The sequence below is a fragment of the Peromyscus californicus genome, unplaced genomic scaffold (assembly GCF_007827085.1).
Source record: "Peromyscus californicus insignis strain IS unplaced genomic scaffold, ASM782708v3 Scaffold_12__1_contigs__length_115047231, whole genome shotgun sequence".
NCBI lineage: Eukaryota > Metazoa > Chordata > Mammalia > Rodentia > Cricetidae > Peromyscus > Peromyscus californicus.
The window spans coordinates 110,326,175-110,346,930 of record NW_026294413.1 but is presented as its reverse complement, the minus strand read 5'-3'; the positions used below and the strand labels follow the sequence as shown (position 1 = coordinate 110,346,930).

The 20,756-nt window shown below is 45.6% G+C and overlaps 1 protein-coding gene and 1 pseudogene across 2 annotated transcripts in view; both read left to right on the top strand.

Annotated features, from left to right (window-relative positions):
* The window catches only part of Ptprg (protein tyrosine phosphatase receptor type G), a 703,625-nt gene that overhangs the window by 631,729 nt on the left and 51,140 nt on the right, over window positions 1–20,756 (top strand). Inside the window, exon 14 of one of the 2 annotated variants that reach the window (XM_052734133.1) lies at window positions 8,565–8,651. The exons of the other annotated variant lie outside the window; for it this stretch is intronic. Within the exon in view, the coding sequence (XP_052590093.1) occupies window positions 8,565–8,651 (87 nt within the window). The remainder of the gene's footprint in view (window positions 1–8,564; window positions 8,652–20,756) is intronic. 2 annotated transcript variants of the gene reach the window in all.
* Window positions 12,919–13,011, top strand: LOC128108135 (uncharacterized; annotated as a pseudogene).

Here is a 20,756-nt window from a genome sequence, read left to right as displayed (position 1 = left end):
AAGGGACTCAGAAGCAGAGCAGCGAGGCTCACCCAGCCCTCCGTGATCATGTCCTCAGGTGGCAAGCCCAGCGCCCACAGTGGCAGCCCAACCATAGGACTGGATTTAGTAAGTTCACCTGGAGCTGGTGAGGCGGGTTCGTGGAAAAGTGTGAGAACGACACCCAGGGTCTCTGTAGTCTCTCTGTTTCCTGCTGCGCAGTCGGAGAGTGTGATGTTCAACAGGTCCACTGTGAGTGCCAGGCTTTGTGCCAGACCCTTGGGTGGCACTGTCTCCTGCGGTTTACACAGATCTGTGTGGTAGGTGGGACCTGGGGAGAGAAAGGGAGCTGACATCTGTTGAATAGTGGCTGTGAGCCAGGCAAAATACAATGTTATCAGAGCACCTTCTGGTGTATTTGACACACAAATCAAATTTCCTTAAGTCCAAGGCAAAAAACTAGCATTGACTCATTCCACTGAAAGTTCCAGGGCCATCAGGCGTGACCGGTCTCAGAAGATAGAGTGAGGACATGGCTGGCATGCTTTGTTTTTCATGGGAGCCCTCTGGCCTATGCTAGACTTCTGTCACTCCATCCCAACAGAAAGGACCTTTGTCATCTAGCAGTTCCAGTGAGGTCCCCTAATGCTGCTTCTCATGTCTGACTTTGGTCCTCTGGCCACCGCCAGAGTCTTCTGGTGCCTGAAGACTGGAATATGCCCATCATGCCCGGGTTTCGCTCTGGAGCCCAAAATTCGCCTTACTGCCAGTATCCTGAAAAACACGAAGTGAACGGTGGCTGTGGGTAGTTTCTCAGGGGACTGTCCAGGTCAGAAAGACAGCTAGTTTAGAAGGTTCAGCTAAGCGTCCTGTCATTTATGTAATTATGAAGCCACTTCTGTCATTGCGTGGGTGTGGTCTTGTTGTTTATACAGTGCTTATGGAGTTTGTGGCATGCATTGTGGTGTGCTTGGTGATTCAGTCACAAAGCCCTATGACCCTCAGGGTTCATTAAAGAATTGGGTGTGTGACATCATGAAGTATGGAGAATGTCCATGGAAGGCTAAGTGCACATTGGGCTTCATCACAGCCTGGGAGGAAAGTCAGGTCCAGGAGAAGCTCCCTGGAAAGCTGACAGCTGAACAGTTAGAAGTCAGGGAAGGGCCGGCCGGTGGTGGCTTCACGCCTTTAATCCCAGCACTCGGGAGGCAGGCCAGCCTGGTCTACAAAGTGAGTTCCAAGACAGGCTCCAAAAGCTATACAGAGAAACCCTGTCTTGAAAAACCAAAAAAAGAAACGAAAAAGTCAGGGAGGGAGCTGGAGAGGGACGAGCCTGGAGAGAGAATGGCCTCCGGCAAGCAGACACACTGGCTCAGGGTCATGGGAACAGACCGCAGGGGCAGCAAAGGCACCATAAGTACTGGATGCCATCGTGCTAAGAACGACTGAAAGACACCGGGGGAGCTGCGGTGCAGGAGGCAGCTCCTGAGAGGTAGTACTGTACAGTGGTGAAGTAGGAACATAGGTCAAAGCCTGGGTTTGAAGCTGGACTCCATCATACCTATAGCCTCTGGGGACAGTGCACATCTATTCTTACCAAAGGTTGCTGTCATTCCCAAAGGATGAAATGTGGTTCTGGGGAGCTGAAAAATTCTTTTGTATATAAAACACTGTGTGTGTGTGTGTGTGTGTGTGTGTGTGTGTGTGTGTGTGTGTGTGTGTGTGTATGTGAGAGAGAGAGAGAGAGAGAGAGACATGCAGACTCAGCATGTGTCAGGTGTAAAAGTTGTGTTGGGCTTGGAAATCTGGGACTGTCTATAATGGGAGCTGAGGGACACACTAGGGAGAGGCCATTAAGAAGTACTACCTTCAATGCAGATTCATCTTTCAGTGTCAATTTCCTTACCTGTAAAGTAGTTCAGAAACATGCCACCGAGGGCATATGGGCAGGCAATATAGGTTGTGAGAAACGTCTGCCCTGGGTAGTGGATGGGGGCTAAGTATATCTGTGCCATGGTGTTATACCAGATCTGACTTTAAGGAAAAATAGAAACATAATTCTGGGTCCTCGTATACCTAAAGTGTTTGGAAGTGAGAAAATGGAATCCCTAGATGAAAATAAATACCTTTTATTTTGATAGCTAGCTGTACATAGTTTCCAGTAGTCTCACTGTGGCATAAGACAGTATTTGAAAAAATGTTAGGAATATCCTTCTAGAGTTTATTCTTTGGAATGATCTCATTATGCACAGTAGCCTAGAAATAGCTCAGTCATCAATTTAGAGCTAAGTATAGTATAAATGTAGGTTAACCAACTGAGCAGAACTACTTTGAGCCAAAACGAAAGGGTGACTATAAAGTTAATAAAATTGGTTTGGATGATACTTCTAATGGGCCCAAAGGCATTTCCAGAGGAGGGCATCATCAAGTAGAACAGAGTAAAGAGGGGCGCCAACCCCCCAGGAAAGAGCTCTGAAGCCTGGGAGTCATCCTTGCTCACTCAGGGCTGGTTGTATTCTAGAAGCTTTAATAGCAGCTACAGCAGACTGTCGGCCTGTCAAGCAGAGGCAGGTTTACTTCTCACCCACATGGAATCTCTCAGGGTCAGGCTCTTCTCCATGGTGGCCCAACTTTCTGGAATTGCTGCATGAGAAATGAGAAATCACTGGAGCCCCTGAGGACACCTGCATTTATGAAGTACCTCCACACATGGGTGTCCTTGAGTATCAGAGCCATCGTATCAGCATATGTGTCCAATAAGGGACAGCCTCATTACTTCAGATCGCCCAAACAAAAAAGTAGGGGCACAGACTTGAGATGTCTGAGAGATCTTGGATAGAGTCCACCCAGAACTACTGAGGAGCCTCCAGGACTATTGAGTGAAAATGGCTGGTGATGTGGATCTGCAAAGGAAAGCACTTTGTAATACTCTTAGCAGAGGCGTTGCAAATAGGATGCTCCAGTTTGCTCTTGTATGGTCTCGCAAAAAAGGAAACCCCAAAATCTGTAACACTCTAGAGAGTACAGTGAGGGTAGACATCCATGCAAAGTGGTTTGGGACAAAGGACAGGGTAATAGAGCAGGACAGAGGAAGGAAATCACCCAAGTTAACGCTTGTCTCCTTCAGCAAATGGCACCCACTTATGTGCGTGATAAATATTACAGATCTTGCCGTCTGTTTCCGTGGCTCAGAGCTACTGCAAATGAGTCAGAACAACCTTAAAAAAATCAGAGTTCTTAAAGATGCCGGAAAAGGAAAGTGTGCCATGTTGGCCTCACTACTCTAGTGGGAACAGCACAGGCTTTGAACTAATAGCGAGGAAGCGCACTGCAAGAGCTGTGGATCCCGGCTCTACCGGGGCAAGCTGCTTATATGGCATTAACGCCCTGGAAAGACATGAACAGCAGCTGCTGCCACTCAAAAGAGGGAAGTTTTGGACGGTACCTTTTTGATTTGCGTAATTTGAGGTGGCTGATGGCGAGGTGCCGCGTGTGCTGGTTTGTGCCACTTGTTGAGCATCTGTGCTGTAGTGCAGATTAGCGACCGTGAGCCAGGCATCAATGTACATCTAGAATTGTGATCGTCGTGAAGGCAGGTTTTGTTTGTAAGTGGTGTTTGTGCCCCTAAAGGCCTGGATAGCCCAGAACTTTCTATTGACTGTTTTGCTTTATTTTGTTTTATCATCTCAGGCATGTACTCGGCCCACGTCATGGTACAGATCTTTAGTGGGTGGATCCTGGATTTGAACCCAGCCAACCTGACTTCATAGCCCACCGTTATATGTACTTCATGTGGGGGGGGTGCATGCATGCAGAGACTAGGGGAGGACACTTGGTGTCCTGCTTTTCCTTTTGAGACATGGTCGCTCTCTCAACCTACAGCTGGACTTATGGCAGGCAAGCCCCAGTGGTCCTCCTACTCCGCTCTAAATCGCACTGTGGAGTCTCGAGCCGAGGATATAGCCTTATACATGGGTGCTGGGATAGGAACCAGGCCCAGCAAGTGTTCTTGCCCACTGGTCCGTCTATCCAGAACCCCATGGCCCACCATCAGAGCTATTACATTATGTTGCCCCAGATCGGGGAATAACATGCGTGATGGGAACAGTTATTCCTTATGTAGCCAGCTTTCATGTCTGCAGGCCAAACAGACAGTGCAGGTGAAGGAACCATTAGCTACTACTGCGTGATATTTTCACAGTAATGACCACCTGGCCAGAGGGCTAGCTGGGAATTAACTTGGGTTCTGAATTTGCTGAAATGATGTGAATAAAAAGTTTGAGAAATAATTCTATTTTCGGGTGTTCTGGAAACTCAAAAATGATGTTTACATTCAGCTACGTCTCTATTAGTTTGAGAATTTGATGTTAAATAATATCACCTGCTTTGTCGTAGTCCCAGCTAATTAGTGCTAATGCCTGTAGTATCTTACTGACCATAATTCTAGCTTGGAAATGGACTTTGCAGAAGTACACAGCAGCAGCCTTCCTTCAGATAGGCCTCGCCTAACTTCATGGATTCTGTACTATAGGCTGTAAGCTTTGTAAGCGGAAACTGTAGCCTCTGATCCTAGGATACTAAAGTTGGATATGGCCAAGACTGCTCTGATCTAGTAAATTCATGTCCCTCTTGATCATCTGACCAAGTCATTTGTAAACTTTGTGACAAGTCCGCTCATATCAGTGAGTCATATCTGCAGGTAGAAAAAGGTCTCTTTTTTCCTGAGTTCCATTTTCAGACCTTCCTACATATTTGACATCCTCTTTAAAAATGCTGTTCATGAACACAAGTGAGTTTTGTTGACATTGCAGTGTTTTTCTTCCCTGGATGTTCACTAGGAGACGGAGTATCGAGGGTATGAAAGGATACAAAGTGCAGATGTGTAGGGGATTTGTGTTGGCACAATGGAGGCGCAGGCAGGCAGGAACACATGGACACAGAGTGTGGGCATGTGAGAACATGGCACGTGTGCTCGCAGCGTGACTGATCCCGTGTGCTTCTCTGGAAAGTGGGTTTTTCCTCCAGTTACACAGTAGTGACAATGACAGATCATCTGTGAGAGGCACATGAGAGCATGCTCTGCACCTGCTGCTCTGGCAGCCAGCACTTCCTCAACTGCTGGAGGTGGCTTCACATTAGGTGTCTGCCTGCTTTCCACCCAAGCAGAGCCATAAGGGAGACATCTACTAAGAATTTGTTTTTTCTAGGTAGGTGGCTGAAGGGATGTCAAATGTGAAGCTGCTAGTAGAAGCCACCAATATTGTTGAATGAAAGAAAGCACGTGCTCCATCTGTTTCCCTGTGCGGTGCTAGGGATTGAACCCTGGGCCTCGTGCATACCAGTTAAGTGTTCTTACCACTGAGCCCTAACACTCTTTAAAGATTTTTCAATAGGCTCACATAAGTTGCTTGGCCTCAGATGAACAAGTCACCTACTGCAGACCCCTGAGAACCTGGGACAGCAATTGTGCTCGGCCATTCCCTGCATGCATGACAGTTCTGATTTTAGAGATTCTGTACAGTGGCCAGGGCATCAGGAAGGAGACATCCTTGATCCAAGAGAGGAAACAGTTTCCAGAAAGGAAGACTGACCAGGATCGCACACCTCATGTTAGTTTCTCGTAGCTAGGATTGTATTGCGGAACCTTCTAAGGCCTTTGTGGTTGGCCTGTGTGCTCCTTCCAGTGATCACTCATTTACCACCTCTTCCACATCCACTTTGTACAGGGCATTGGAGAATCCTCCAGGCGGTAAATAAGTCAATAAAGATTACCTCAAACACTAACCTGTATCAACTGGCCCGTTTTTTTAAAAAATGTTTGTGCTCTTTGAAAATAACATCTAACTTAGTCCCCAGCTGGCTGTCTCATTTGCATGGTGAACTAGAAAACCCAGCTACACTGTTGTCACCTTCCTGTGTGGTGACAGCAAGCTGGACAGAGCAAACCCCGTGCCTCCCTTGTCTTGGCCACTGTTTGCCAGGTGGCCAGGGTCTGCCGTCCTTTCTCTTCCTGCCTGATTCCTGGATGCATTTGTGCTCCCCAGGGCACCAGGCACGATAAAGGGGGGCAGTGGGTCCTTTGGAAATCGACATGACTAGGGTTCAGTGGAAGGACTTCCTGGAGAGGCTGCCTCAGCTGTGAGTTTGCTGGGAAAAGTGGAGGGTCAGTGCCAGACACAGACCAGGTCCTAGTGCACTCAGTATGCCATAGGAGTGTCGCTCGTGACGCTTCCCTCGTGTCAAGCAAAGGCACTTTCTTGGCCTCTCACAGGCCCGTTCTGGAGGGTTCTGCATGTACAAAACACTGCCTTCGGCCCCGCTGCTCAGGGTCCGGTGACAGGGTAGAACAGCCCGGGCTTCAGTCATTCTGATGACGCGTGCAGTCACCTTTATTAACCCTTCCTATGAACAGACCATTCATAGGTGTTGTGTGCATTTTTGTTGTTTGTTTTCTTCTAAAATTAATTGCTACCTAGAACTTCTCTCTACCTAGAACTTCTCTTTCTGGCTGTATTTCAAGATTGTTAACCACTAGGAATAATTTTTACCATTCATCTCTCCAAAGCCTAAAAATGTGTCAAACCTGTGGGGAGACTAAGACACATTTCATGGTGCCAAAAGAAGACTTGCCTTGGAGGTTTGGGATTATGATAACTCAGTGGCGTTAAACTGCCTTGCCCTGAGAATCTGAAAGGAGTGGGGGTGGGGATGTTTTGAGGTCCCCAGGTGTTCCAGGAGGTGGGCACCATTTTTTTTTCCTTTTTCCTCCCAACTGTTCAGGGAAAGCCGGGTCACGTGGCAACTAATGCCTCCGATCCCAGGCAACTTTTTGCTCAATAACTGTTTCCCAAATGGCTACTCAGGGGCCTTTCAGAATTCATGAGAGCTGTCAGTTGTTATAGTAACCGGCCCCCTGCTGTCAAGTTGGCCCTGAGATGCCAGTTGAAGCTCTTGGAACAGGCTAACAGTCATTAGACAGGAGCAGGAGGGAAGCACCACTAAGGTTGCCATTTAAACACGTTCCTCGATGCATCAAAGACAGCACAGGCTGTGCTGGCTGATACAGTTTTAAACGGAGCTCACTTTCGGGAAAGCGTCTCCTTTGGTGTTTGCTCTAGGCTGGGTAAGCCATTTTCTTCCAGTTCCTCAGAATTCACGGCCTTCTGCCCCAGGGTTACCCCTGGTGCTTGCTCAGGGTGCTTGCTCAGGTTACCCCTTGCTGCTGGAGGTATTAGTTACTGGCATTTGCTTCTCACTAAAGTGTTGTCAGTTTATGGGTGGAAGTCTCAAGAGCCTGTGATTGTGCGTGAGAAAACCGTGGAGCTAGCCGGCTCTGCTCCAGAATTCCCCCACGAGTAAATCTGGCAGAATTCAGAGCAGGGCTAAGGGTTGAGAAAAAGTCTAAATATTTTAGGAAGCTGCAAATTTCAAGTTTTTATGAAAATTTATAAAAACATTCCAACATACTCATGGTGTCTTCAGATTAGTGTTCACAGGCACACAACAGAGTCCTGATGTTTGGAGGAAGTCACTGTAGTGACAGAATAGTTTCAACAGAGGGAGACAGGAAGTTCTGAACTGCGCAGCCCCTCCCCCTTTCAGCCTTGTTCCCAAGTTCTACTTTCTCTAACGGTCGGCTCCCATGACAAGCACTTTTATCTAATAGTCAGTCTAGTAATGACCGAAGTAACTTGAAGCTTGTATGAAAGGAGGAGGAAATCATGAACACTGAAAAGCTAGTGGTGTTTGTTCCTAGAAGGGGGCAGCTGCTAAGGAGTCTGAGAAGTGGAGCGGTGGCCCTGGCTTTACTTTTCTGGATGGCAGTCAGCAGGGCTCCCACAGAAGACAAAGTTATGTATTAGGGTTTTTGTTGTTGTTGTTGTTGTTGTTGTTGTTGTTGTTCTGTGAACGGAACTTAGAATCATTCCAGTGTGAAATCCTATAGCCCAGGCGGCTTGGGCCAATCTGATATAATCAGCCACCTGCAGGTGTTTGCATTGGTCAGGAAGTGCGTCCTTAACATAGACAGCCTAGTGTCGGAGGCTGAGGTGTTTAAATGTTTAAGAGACTCTTGCCAATACTGGGCCTGTCTGCTGAGGTGCCTTCTGTGTACAGGTAGGTTATCCAGAAGTGGCAAGGATGCATGGGGAAAAGGTGAAACTCGGTCTAAAGCGGAGGCATTGGTGGTGGAAGGCCGGCCACACTGGGCAGTGAGACCCAGCAAGTTGCGGGCATTCTTCTAAGCTGTCTGTTGCTGGGACAGTGTGCCAGCAGAAGTGACAGGCAGGCATCTGAATGAGGTCTTGATTGTGACTCCCTGACCTCTGTGAACATTAGAATAATGCCACCTCCTGATACATGTCATCACTTTGGAGAACAACACTACCTGTGTTTCTTCCTTCAGCATCAGAGACTTACCTAAGTAGCCATTTCTGCATGAGTGCCCCCTTTTGAAAATGTCTAATGAGGCCTTGATAGAGGGGTGTCTGTGCGAGTGTGGAGGGAGGGCATTTGTGTGGAACTCCGGGTGGCCAATTGCAATGCTGTCTTCTACACATGTTCTCTTTTGTTTCTTGTCCGTTTAGAGGGTGTAACAAAATAAAGTCCAAAGGCTTGCCCAGACGCTCCTGTGAAGTGCCTTCTTCTGGGGAGAGAGGAGAGAAGGGGAGCAGGTGAGGGCGGACCTGCTTATGGGGGCTCTCAGTGGCCGGGACTGGCGTGCGGGACTTTTGTTTTGTTGCTGTGGGGATGAAAGTCTTCTAGACAGAAAATGCTGATGTCCACCTGTTCCACCCCACCAGTATGATCTGTAAGGACCAGCTGAGCCTCCGGGTGGCTGCTGTCCTTACAGCAGCTCCAGCGCCTGCTTGCTCTGCTTTTTCTGTGGGCTGGCCCGTATTCTCTGTTCCTATTGGTGGTACTATGGGCCCGCTATGTGTGCGTGACTGTATGTATGTTGCATCCATTTTTTTACAAAAAACCAATTCAGATGTTGCATGTTTAGAGCTTTGGTTGTTTCAAAAGAGCATAATGCATGTTTAGAGCTTCTTTTTTTTTTTTTTTCCAAAAAAGCATAATCCTTATAAATGAAAAATGTCTTACTTTATAAATAAAGGGTTAAAACTAGGAAAGAGAAAATGGACAAATGTAGATATAACATGCTTTTCCATAAAAAGCAAATGTGCATGAAATCGTAATACTTCAAAAAGTACTAACCTGACGAGTTTTATAAGAAACAATTGCAAGTTGTAAATGTAGTCTCGATTACTGTACTTGAACTTCTTGATAATATTTGTATTGCTTATCTTACCTAAACTGTTTAATATTGATAATCTTTTAATACTAAATTATTAAGTAGGGTAGTTAATCAACTTATGTTGTAAGTAGTACCTTTGTACTTTCAGTGAGTCAATTTATAAAATTTACATCTAGCCTTTTACATGGAATGACTTGTCTCCATTGGTTGTCATAGATCAGATTACTGAGATGAAGTTTCAGCTTTATTCCCAGGGTAATCCAACAGAGCTGTGATAACAGAGGAGGAATTTTGATAGGTTAATGAGAAAGGCCCTTGCTGGCCTCTCTACCTGTATAGCTCTGGCCCTGTGCAAGGCACACTGACACTGGGGAGGCCATTATTCCTCACTATGGGTTTTTAATCTTTTGAAGTTTCAATTTCTATTACACTTTCAAACCTCCAGCAGCCTTTAAAAAAATGGGACCAGAAATCTCTCTATGTAGCTTTCAATTCAAAGATCTTAAGAGAGAGGTCCATGGACATCACGTGAACAATTGTTATACCCAGTCTGTGGTAATATTTCTTCCATGGACATCACGTGAACAATTGTTATACCAGTCCATGACGGCACTTCTTCCGTGGACATCATGTGAACAATTGTTATACCAGTCCATGATGGCGCTTCTTCCATGGACATCACGTGAACAATTGTCTTACTATAGTACTTTAAAGAACCAGCGTGTCTTTAACACAAAGGTAAATGCCTGTCCAGCTTCTGCGGTCTCAGACACGATGCTCTGTCCACTTACGTGCTTGGCCCTCTGTATGGGAGTAGACTTGCTACAGGCACACTGTGCTTCTTCACACAGGGGATACCTCATGTCTGCCCTTTGTTACAAGGAATCTGATAACTTTGCTTAAGACTGAGAAAAATAGAACTCAGTTCTACCTAAGTCCATGCTAGAAATCATTTTGAGGAATGGCAAGTATTTATGAACTCTACCTAAGTGTGAGTTGTGCAGTATAAAATGAATTTCCTGCATTGTGGCTACAAACAGACCTTGAATCAGAGACGTGTGAATTGTAACTTTAGCTCCACCATTTCCTGGCTCAGTAACCAGGGATCCCTTTGAGACTCCATTTCCTCATCTAGAAAATGGGTCTATTGAGAACTCTTCCTCTTAGGATGGCTATGAAGAGTAAATTAGGCAGCATGTGTGGAGTGCTTAGTTAACACCTGAGAAGAAGGGACATTGAGGTTCTGAGAAGGTGAGTAACTTGCCAGGCAGACCTGTTGAAGTGGATGAGTTGGGTCAGGGCTCTACTCTAGGCAGCTAGACCTTAATCTCCTGCTCTATGCTGGGTTTAGTACTCCACAAGGAAGAGCAGGGCCTCATAGAAACTCTGTCCTCAGAGGGCCCAGGGCTTCCTTATCTTCCCTGAGGAGTTGCTCTGCCTCTGTGATCATTCCTCCAAAGCCTACAGTCACCCCCCTCCCCTGTGTGTTCTCTATGTGTAAGGCCAGCGACCCACATGTTCCTCGTCACTCCAGTGTGCCCACTGCCCTAGCTGCCCACCCAGCTCCACACTGCATAGTTTTCTGGTGCGTAGGCTGCCACCCCTTGTGTTGGAGGCTGGAATGCATCAGGACAGGCACTTCCACCAGCCTCCCTGTCTCCTACCTTTGTCTCTTTTTCCATCATCTCCTCCCATGGCCTGTACCCATCCAAACTGCAGCCTGGAATTAGGAGGGAAGAAAGGCCTCCAGAGATGCTGAGAGAGCAGCACCCCACACAGCTGCAGCGCACAGCACCACACACAGCTGCAATGCACAGCACCGCACACAGCTGCAATGCACAGCACCGCACAGCACCACACACAGCTGCACCGCACAGCACCACACACAGCTGCACCGCACAGCACCACACACAGCTGCAATGCACAGCACCGCACACAGCTGCAATGCACAGCACCACACACAACTGCACCGCACAGCACCGCACACAGCTGCAATGCACAGCACCGCACACAGCTGCAGCACACAGCACCACACATTGCTGCCGCACCACACACAGCACCCCACATAGCTGCAGCTGCAACGCACAGCACCACACACAGCTGCAACGCACAGCACCACACACAGCACCGCACACCGCTGCAGCACCACACACCACAGAACCGCACACCGCTGCAGGAGCTAGGTATGAACCTGATGTGACATCAGCCTTCTAGCCCTGCTGTCCGCGATGCTTTTCTTAACTGTCCCTCTGGACGTGAGAAAGGGCTGTGCCTCTGAGGCCCCAAATCATGAAAGATGTGAGCCAAGGGTAAAACTATACAAACAGACTTGAGTGTTAAAGTTTTCAAAGAAGTTGGTTTAAATTTTGAATAAATACTTGACGTAATTCAAAATAATAAAGTTTAAAATCATGTATCCCCTCACTGTTCCATCCACCCACCGTACTCCCCACCTCCTCACCAATAGGTGCTCGTCTTTGGTAATTTATACATCATTCAAGAATTTATTGTTGAAACAATAGAGGTATCTCTTTTACATAGTAAAGTACTCCATGTTCACCCATGTGCTTGTCTTTGTTTGAGATAACAGTTTTCTCTAGGCATCTATACCTTCCCTGTTTGGGGGAGGGGTGCTTCTAAAGTAGATGTACCATGATTTTTTTATCTAAGCAGTCCTCTAAGGCTCTCGGTTCTGTGACAACACAGTACTGTGCTGAGTAGCTTTGTTAATGTGTCGTTTTGCACATGGATAAATACAACTGCAGGATAAATCCAGGGAAGCGGCAGCATCACAGGGTGTGTGTGTAGTGCTTTGGATAGACTCGGAGGGGTTTCTGTTAGCTGTGTCTGGCTCTGCCCCTCCAGTGCTGGGTGCCATGGCCTTTCTGTTAGCTCTTAGAAGGTGTAGAAATAGTGTCTGTGTACTCCCAGAGTGCTGCTATTTCATTCCAAAGGAGATCAGACCTTTCCTCTAAAGTTCTTCTTTAAAACAGTAGTTCTCAACCTTCTTAATGCTGCCGCCTTTTAATACAGTTCTTTGTGCTGTGGTGACCCTACCATAAAACTGTGTTCGTTGTTACTTCATAGCTGTAATTTTGCTGCTGTTAGGAATTGTAATGTAACTGTCTGATATACAGGATGTCTGATATGCAACCCCTGTGAAAGGGCCATCTGACCCCAAAGGGGTCATGATCCACAGGTTGAGAACCACCATCTTTAGAAAGTCTCTTCATTCTGAGACACTTATTCCAAAGTTCTTGTATGGGTACTTTGTGGTGGTTTTTTTTTTTTTTTTTTTAAGAGTCAGTTCTTGATCATTGGGAATGTCACCTGGATAACAGTGGGGTGTCTTTAGGCAGGGGACTACTCTCACGTTTCACAAGTACTGCTACAATGGAGATGGTCAGTAAAAAAGCACATGGCATTTTCCTAGATCCTGAACTATTAAGGCTATTAAGAATATTACAAAAAAGAGCCGGGCGGTGGTGGCGCACGCCTTTAATCCCAGCACTTGGGCGGCAGAGCCAGGCGGATCTCTGTGAGTTCGAGGCCAGCCTGGGCTACCAAGTGAGTTCCAGGGAAGGCGCAAAACTACAGAGAAACCCTGTCTCGAAAAACAAAAACAAAAACAAACAAAAAAAAGAATATTACAAAAAAATACAAAAAAAAGAGAATATTACTGTGCTCACTTCGGCATAGACTAAAATTGGAACGATACAGAGAAGATTAGTATGGCCCCTGCACAAGGATGGCACACAAATTCGTTGCATATTTTTGGGAAGAGGGTGATGTTTGATTGGTATATAAAATGAATTAAAAAAATTCTTAATTAAAAAAATAAAAGACTAATACAGCAAGCCAGACGTGGTGCTGCACATCTTTAATCCCAGCACTAGGAAAGCACAGGCAGGTGTCTCTCTGAGTTCAAGGCCAGCCTGGTCTACATGGTGAGTTCCAGGACAGCCAGGGCTATTCTGAACCATGGTGAGCACTTGGAGCATTATTCTGGGTGCTCAGAACATTCCAGGATAGGGTACAAAGGCACAACAGCTTTCTTAAAGACCCTGATTTCAAGCTTTTCCTGTCTTCATTGAGTATTGGAGATGGACTGTGAGGGATTCATCTTATTGGAATTGGCTAAAATACTGAAAAGAGCATGAACAGGTTACTGGATATGGCTTAGGAAGTGACCTCTGCTGTCCTGTTTCCTGGAAAGTGCCCTGCACTCATCTCTAGGGATCTATGAGAATTTCTTGGCAAAATAATGTTGAGCAAGAAAGAGTGTTGTCTCAAGGCCAGTTTTATGTCTGCCGTTGGTTCATTTTCTCCCATTTCTTAAAGAAGTTCACTGCAGGCAGCCTGCCTCATCCAACAACATTCTTCCTGTGGAAATAAACTTCCTTTTTCATGTTCTCCTTTAGCAAGGGTGAGTTAGGACATTGTTGCTACCCATATGAAATCCCTAAGATCTGGGAACACTTTCTCCTCAGTCTCTGAATTCCCTCTCCTTGCCTATCCACTTTCTGGGAATCTTGTTCCCTTTTCTCTCCTCGTCTCTCCCTCCCCTTTCCTACTCAACACCCCATTTGTCCAGAGCATGACAGACATATGCCCAGGAATCTCAGCAACCCTGATGTGAAACGTACCACTTTACTATCCCCCAAAGCACATTCTGACTTGTCAGATTTTTGTGTCCCCTTTCATGGCTTGGAAAATATGCCTACCAGAAGCATATTTTGGTCTCTGAATCTTTCATGCTGGAAGAGCCCTTCCGGAGACTACACTGTGTAAACTTAGCTGCATGAGCTGGATCACTTAACAGTCAGTGAGGAAAACTCAACAGCAAGTGGGTTGTTGTGTATGAAAAATCTCAACTTAGAATTGCATTGGGCCGCCTTCCAAGCAAGGCCGGGAGCAGCTTGGGCAGGCCCTCCTGAGGGAAGCCCAGCACTGTGCACGGTCTTTCCCTTCTATTGTGTTTGCCACTCTGTTTCTGGAAACATTTTGCCCTAATAAATCAATGAGTCTTTTTAGCACAGCTCGCAGTCTCCATCTTTGCTGGCCCGTTAGTGTTTGCATCTTTCCATGAATGAGTGGCTCTTACATGTACAAAGGTCACTACAACACACCCATTTACAAAAATAAATATTAATGGGACTTCTGTTCTTGACAACAAGAAAATAAATGAGATTATTAGTGAGTATGCCACTGTAAATTTAAATGAGAGCAGTCTATGAATCGGTTAAGACTGCTTAATTAATATTCAGTAGTGGTTCAGCCAACTGCCTGCTATAGTCTGCAATTAGAATTTTGCCTCCACACTGCAAACAAACTCTTTCACACTGTGATGTGATTATAAACCATTGAACTTAATTTGAAGATAGTGATTTGATTTCTAGTCTCTGTATATCAACATTTGTTTAGTTTGAAATTCTGAGTTTTCATATAAGTCTGAAAACCTTGTTAGGATTCCGCTCCAGCCCACAGCCCTAGAGCACAGCACTAGAGGAACAGTGTCGTAATAAGCCAAAGACTGAGAATGGAAACAAGCTTGTCCAAAGGATGGACATGCTGAGCCAAATGTCTGGAAGTCCAGAAGCCCGGCATGCCGTTGGAGGGCCCTTTTGATAGACAGCATTACAGAGTGCAGCTTTAGACATTTCTAGACTCAGTGTCAGCCCTTTGTTTCAGAAAAGTGTTGGTTGTCTGCTAATTCACAAATTCTTCTCAGGCAAGCAGAAAGAGATAGAAGCAGGAAAATTGTTAGCCCCCTCAGAGGTTGTCTAAACAGGTACCTGGAAAAGCAGAAGCAGCAGAATGGGGCCGGGGGGGAGGGGGCTGTGCAGACATGCAGGCCTCCTGGGTGTTCTCCCTTAAGAATATGTCAGATTTCTGGAAGGAAATGGGGAAGGGTGTTAAAATCTAGTTCCCTGCTCATCTTTGTAGTTTGCTGTATGTTGTTGGCAAAGCAGGACTCTTTAACTGGATTATGCCATTGGAGCAGCTGTTGGTGTGCGTGTCGTTAGTCATGGGGGCCAATTAAAAACAGCAGAACCTGCCATGTGCTGGGGGGTGTGCTTCGGTGGTAGCTGTAGGACTTAGAGCTGACAGCTGATACAGGTCAGTGTCTGCCGCATCCTGATTAGAGATAGCTTCTGCTGTCACAACAATGGAATGCTTGAGTTTTGACAAAATCTCTCTCTTCAAAATAGGCCCCTTATTTGAAAGGTATTTTAGAAATGTTAGCTAAAGAACAAAATTTGATGACCCATAATGCTCTCGGCTTTTAAAAAGTTAGACACACATGCACACTTGTACAACAACAACAAAAAGAAATCAGACATCCCCCTGGACCACAGTGGTGGGAGGTGGGCTTGAGACCTAGGGAGCTGCTACGAAGAACCCACACAGACTAGAAAAACTGCTAGGGAAAATACCCCCACATTACCCTTTTGACTTCCAGTGAAGCCTTTCTTAGAAATCATTCCAAAATGTACAAGTCCATGTTAGCTTTCTCAAAGAGGACAGATGAATACAGAAGAATATAGGAAAGTTGTTCCCATCTGGCTACCTAGTACTTTTGTGGAAGTGGGTATAGATTAATACATTGGCCAACCTTGGTCCAGCATCTGATGCATTTGGAGACATGCTTACCTTCAAGGTGAATACTTAGGTTGGAGACTGGCTCACTGTGTCAGGATGCTTACTATGGGAGAGACACACCAGAATCATGGCCAACTAAAGGAGTAACAGATACATATCTCCTGTTCCGTCCCTTACACTCACTGAGTTGCACTGTGAAAATACCTCATGCACACGGTGTTGTCTGCCTCCTGCTATCATATGATACTGTTTAGTCTCACTCTACTATTACTTTCATGGAGTCAGGTCATGCGAAGTCATGTCACCCTGTGATTTCTAGATTCTTCAAGTAACCAGGCACTTGGAACTGAAGATACCAGAATACTGCACAGTCCTTGATATTTAGTAAATACCACAAACTTCAATTCCTTCACAGAAACTAAAATGAATATTGCTACCAGACAGGCAGAGTAAGTCATAAGGGTGATTTAAAAATTAGCCCTAGGAGGGAAAAACTGAGAAATGTCCTTTCTATAATTTAGCCTCTTTCCAAAAAAGACTTTTATTTAGTGTATATAGAAGAGCATTTTGCCATCCTATCAGAATACCATTCTATTCCGTTTGTTTGTTTGTTTGTTTGTTTGTTTGTTTTTGAGGCAGGGTCTCGCTAAGTAGCTCTGGCTGTCCTGGAACTCACTATGTAGACCAGTGAGTTGAACTTGAGCTCACCGAGATTCGTCTGCCTCTGCCTCCCAAGTGCTGGGATTAAACGTGCGCACCACCACGCCCAGCTGCCACCCTATTTCTGGCACTCAGATTCTAACAGGAGTGGACCTGAGGACTTTGCCAGGCTTACTCAAGTATGTGCTGTACAACTTTCCATGGTGCGCTTAATTTGATCATCATGTTAACACCCTTAAAGTCATAATGACTACTTCTCATGCCATGTGGGATCCTGTAAATTCTCATAACTTTTATGGCCACTTTTACAATACTGTCTACCTTCCATTTAAGGTTTTTTCATTTTCAGTGACTTCTTAGTGAGAGCCCCAGAGAGTCACTGGAACCACTCACTCTCTTTGTCAGAAGTTCTTAACTAGGAACAGTGCAAACCAGCTTCCTCAGTGAGTGGCTGTTTCCCATCTAGCCTTCTTAGGTGGTTGTCACCATGTATGGGCTTCATCCCACATGGCTTACTTAAACCGTGAGAACTGGACTTCAGTTAATTACCACTGTTGACTGACACATTACTGTAAGGGTGGTAGAACAGGCAGGTACAGAGAGAAACAAATAGCCAGTCTATCTTCAGGAACCCTCAAAACTCTAAAGACTCTCCAAATTAGAAACTGTATCAGAAAAATATCTATTGCTAGTATAGAATCAGGAAGGCAGCAGATAATTCATTTGGATTATCAATACACCAATGATGTCAATTCAGTGAAAATACTGTTACCTGATCCTAGCTCCTTAGGAGAGGGGTGAGTGCCCTGAGGCATAGAAAGTGAAAAAACAAAATGTGTGGTGGTGATCAATGAGATTATAATTTGTAACTAAACTGGTATATACATTTCTTCTTTATTCTAAACATGACCTACTTTGTTTTTCCATTTTTATAATAATACATAAACATATTCATGGTAAAGCAATTTTGGAAATGACTTTTCACTATTCTAGAAATCTGTTCATTCAAGAAGGGATTGTTAGGCTATGTTAGTTGAGAGAGAATTGAAACTACAAAGAAAATTGAAATTGCATACTCAGTGACATACTTGAGAACACTTGGAGAAATTCGTCTCTGTTCCCTTGGGCTCAAAATCAGAGGCAACCCTGCTTCTCTGATCAAATCCAAGGGAGAAATTTGGAGGAATTGAAACATGTGGGTGTTTTTCCTTTTGCTTTTTTTCTGTGCCTTGCCAACCATCAGATAAAACCTTTTTCATGAGAGTTTTCAGAAGTGAAGAAATTAAAATACAATACCATGCAATATCCTTCTGCCTTATTGGAAAGTTAAAACCAAAGTGTAGGATTTGTACGTGAGAACAGATCATCACATTTGGGGAGTGCAGTGAAGTACTGGTGGCAGCCTGGCCCCAGGATAGACACTTAGTAAATGGTTATTAAAGCAGCAATTCTAACTATGCAGTGGAAGGTTAGGCAGACATTAGTAATGAGGATGTCATCTCTGTTTGTCAAAAGGGATATGTGTTTATGATAGGATTGTAGTTCGATATTAATATATAAAGCAGGGCTAGAGGTGTAGCCCAGTGGTAGAGCACTTATCGTGTGTGTGAAGCTCTAGGCTCAGTGCCCAATACCACAAAATGTTTTGTGCACACACACCCAATCTACCTGAGTTTTGGAGTGATTACAACAGTAGCCCTTGGTTAATCTTCTTGTTACCTTCTTGATGCTTTTGATCTATCTCACATAGCAGTCCATGTGAGCCTGTTCAGAGAGGTAGCTGAAAGTGTGTCCCAGCATAGGTTGGCATCCTCACTGGCTTTGCATGGCTCTTAGATGCCAACAAGAGCCAACAAAGGCCTCCTGGGTCTTGTATGCTGGGGCTTTTGCCCTCTTGTCCAGCCTATGGCTTGCTTCCCGGTTGCTTTTCAGTTCCAGCACCTGCCGGGTTTGCTCTGTTCTTAGACACTTTCTGTAGCTGCTAGCTCTGCCTAGAATGCTCTTCCACTCCTACTGTGAGCCTGTCCTTCACTTTGAGGTCTCAGCTCAAATCCCCTCTTTCACCTTCATGACTTAACACTATCCTGTTAAGCTGTGTTTCCTCTTAAGGGCTCACGGATTTGTGGTTCCCTTTCCTACGAAAACGTAAGTGGTGAGAAGGCAGAATCCTTGTCTCCTGTTTTTCCTGCTCCCAACGTCATTGAAAATGATCCCACACTACTAAGTAAGCAATGAGCAAAGGTGTGGAAGGATAGTCCCCCAAATGTGAATAGTGGTTAGAGGAAGGAGGAGGACTTGAGGTGGTTGTAATTGATTTTCCCCCTCAGTTCATTGGGATTCACTCATGTCTCCAGCAGGTTCATCTGCTCCTGTGTGTTCTTTCTAATGACTCAGTGCTTAGTTAGGCTAAGGAGCTGGTTCTGAGGATCACAGACAGTTGCAGAGTGTGTAATCTACATGTGTGATGCTGTGGCTGGGCCCTGAGCTAACTCCTGCCATATGCTAAAAGCTTCATTCAAAGGGAGGAGGTTTCCCCAGGTTCTGTAGTGATTTGTCCACCCACGTCACTGGGGGGGATAAAAGCATGTGATATGCAGCTAGGCACAGATGTGCATAGCTTGATCTCCCAGGTTCCTGACCCCTGGCCCACTTGCCAGCTTTGCTCTGGCAATCACAGTGTTACTTTGCTCCAGGGAAAATCCATTATAAACAGCAGCACATGGGGCACTGGAGTGAGATTTGCTTCAGTACACTGCTGTTTTCCCAAAGATAATGTGTAGCTGTTAGTTCTATATTTAACAGTAAGGTTGGCTGGACTGTCTGCCTGTTTTCTAGAAAATAATGATAGTAATAAAATAATAATCCACACCACGGTCTGTACCTTCCTAGGCTGTCTGACTGTAATAGTAACGGAATCCCATGGGCTAACCTCTTCTGTCTTAGAAGTAACAGGCATAGTAATTTGCAGTCTTAAAACATGAAATTGTTTTAGAGGTTTGTCTCATACTGGTAAACTAAGCTGGCCTTGAACTCAGGATCCTTGTACCTCTACCCCTGGAGTGCTGGAATACACTCTTGCTCCTGTTCCCAGCCCAGAAGTTATTATTTCTGTTGTTGCTGTTCACTTGTGGTTCTGTATTTTAAAACTGAGCTGGTGCAGTGTGTGACATTTATCTGAGGGACTTTGAGAACTTGTTCAGGCTGCTGAGTAACTAAACCGAAGCAAAATTCCAATCTCTGTGGCCCTAAACAAGTAAGGCTCCCATTCATTTGTAGTGTCCATGATCCATGCTTCAACCTCCGGATTGCATTCTGGAAATATGTTCACACAGGCGATGAGAAAGGGCCTGAGGAAAACCAACAGTAAAAAATAACAACTAATTTAAAAACAGGAAGAAGTTGGCATTTCAAATATGGAGGTCTTAGTTTTCCTGGATTTGGCACTATACGTTTAGGGCCAGAGTCCCACAATGTATGCATCTTAACCCCAGGCGAGGTAAAGGCGAGTGAGTATAGTAATAAACCCTTGGTTCTCCACTCCTACTACAAATGGCAGGCACAAGCAGAAAACACTGACCTTCCTCGATGCTCTTCAAGGCCAGGCCTGTGGTATATGTGGGGTGGGGTCATTTATGTTCAGGAACCCTGTGCAGACTGCGCCACAGCAGCACCCGTAAAGGAAATGCCTTCCTTCTGGGACAAGTGCTCATCTCTAACAGCAGGGGTGACAGCAGGTCTGCAGTACCCTGCTGTGGGAAAGCTGCATGACTCTGAGGTCTCCTCAGTCTCTCGGGATCTGGTGTGGTTTTGGGGGGTGACTGACTTTTCTCCCTAGTTCCCCCACCACCACCCACATTCTTTGGCTTCCTAAAAACATCCCAGGGTTTTTGTTTTGTTTTGTTGTTGTTGTTGTTGTTTTTCAAGATACCCTGAAGAAAAGTTGACTTGTCCTTAGTAGTTGCAATACAGACCCCAGAAGATGCAAAGCCATGGTGTGTAAACGTCGTTTGGCAAGAAACACAGGGGCCTGGTGGCTGGGAGTACCAGAAGGATGCCGCCTGTCTGGCTAAAAGGCCCAGCAGTAGGGCCGGCTATTGTAAAGCCCCTCTGCCAGATGAACAGGGACCCTTCTCTGGTCACAATAGCCATTCACACTGAGCAGTCTCATTAAATATTCAGCCTGTGTTTCCGGCAGCTCATTAAGGCCTCAGCAAGCAGTGACGTGGATGCTGGCAAGCTGTGGGCTGGCCAGCATCTC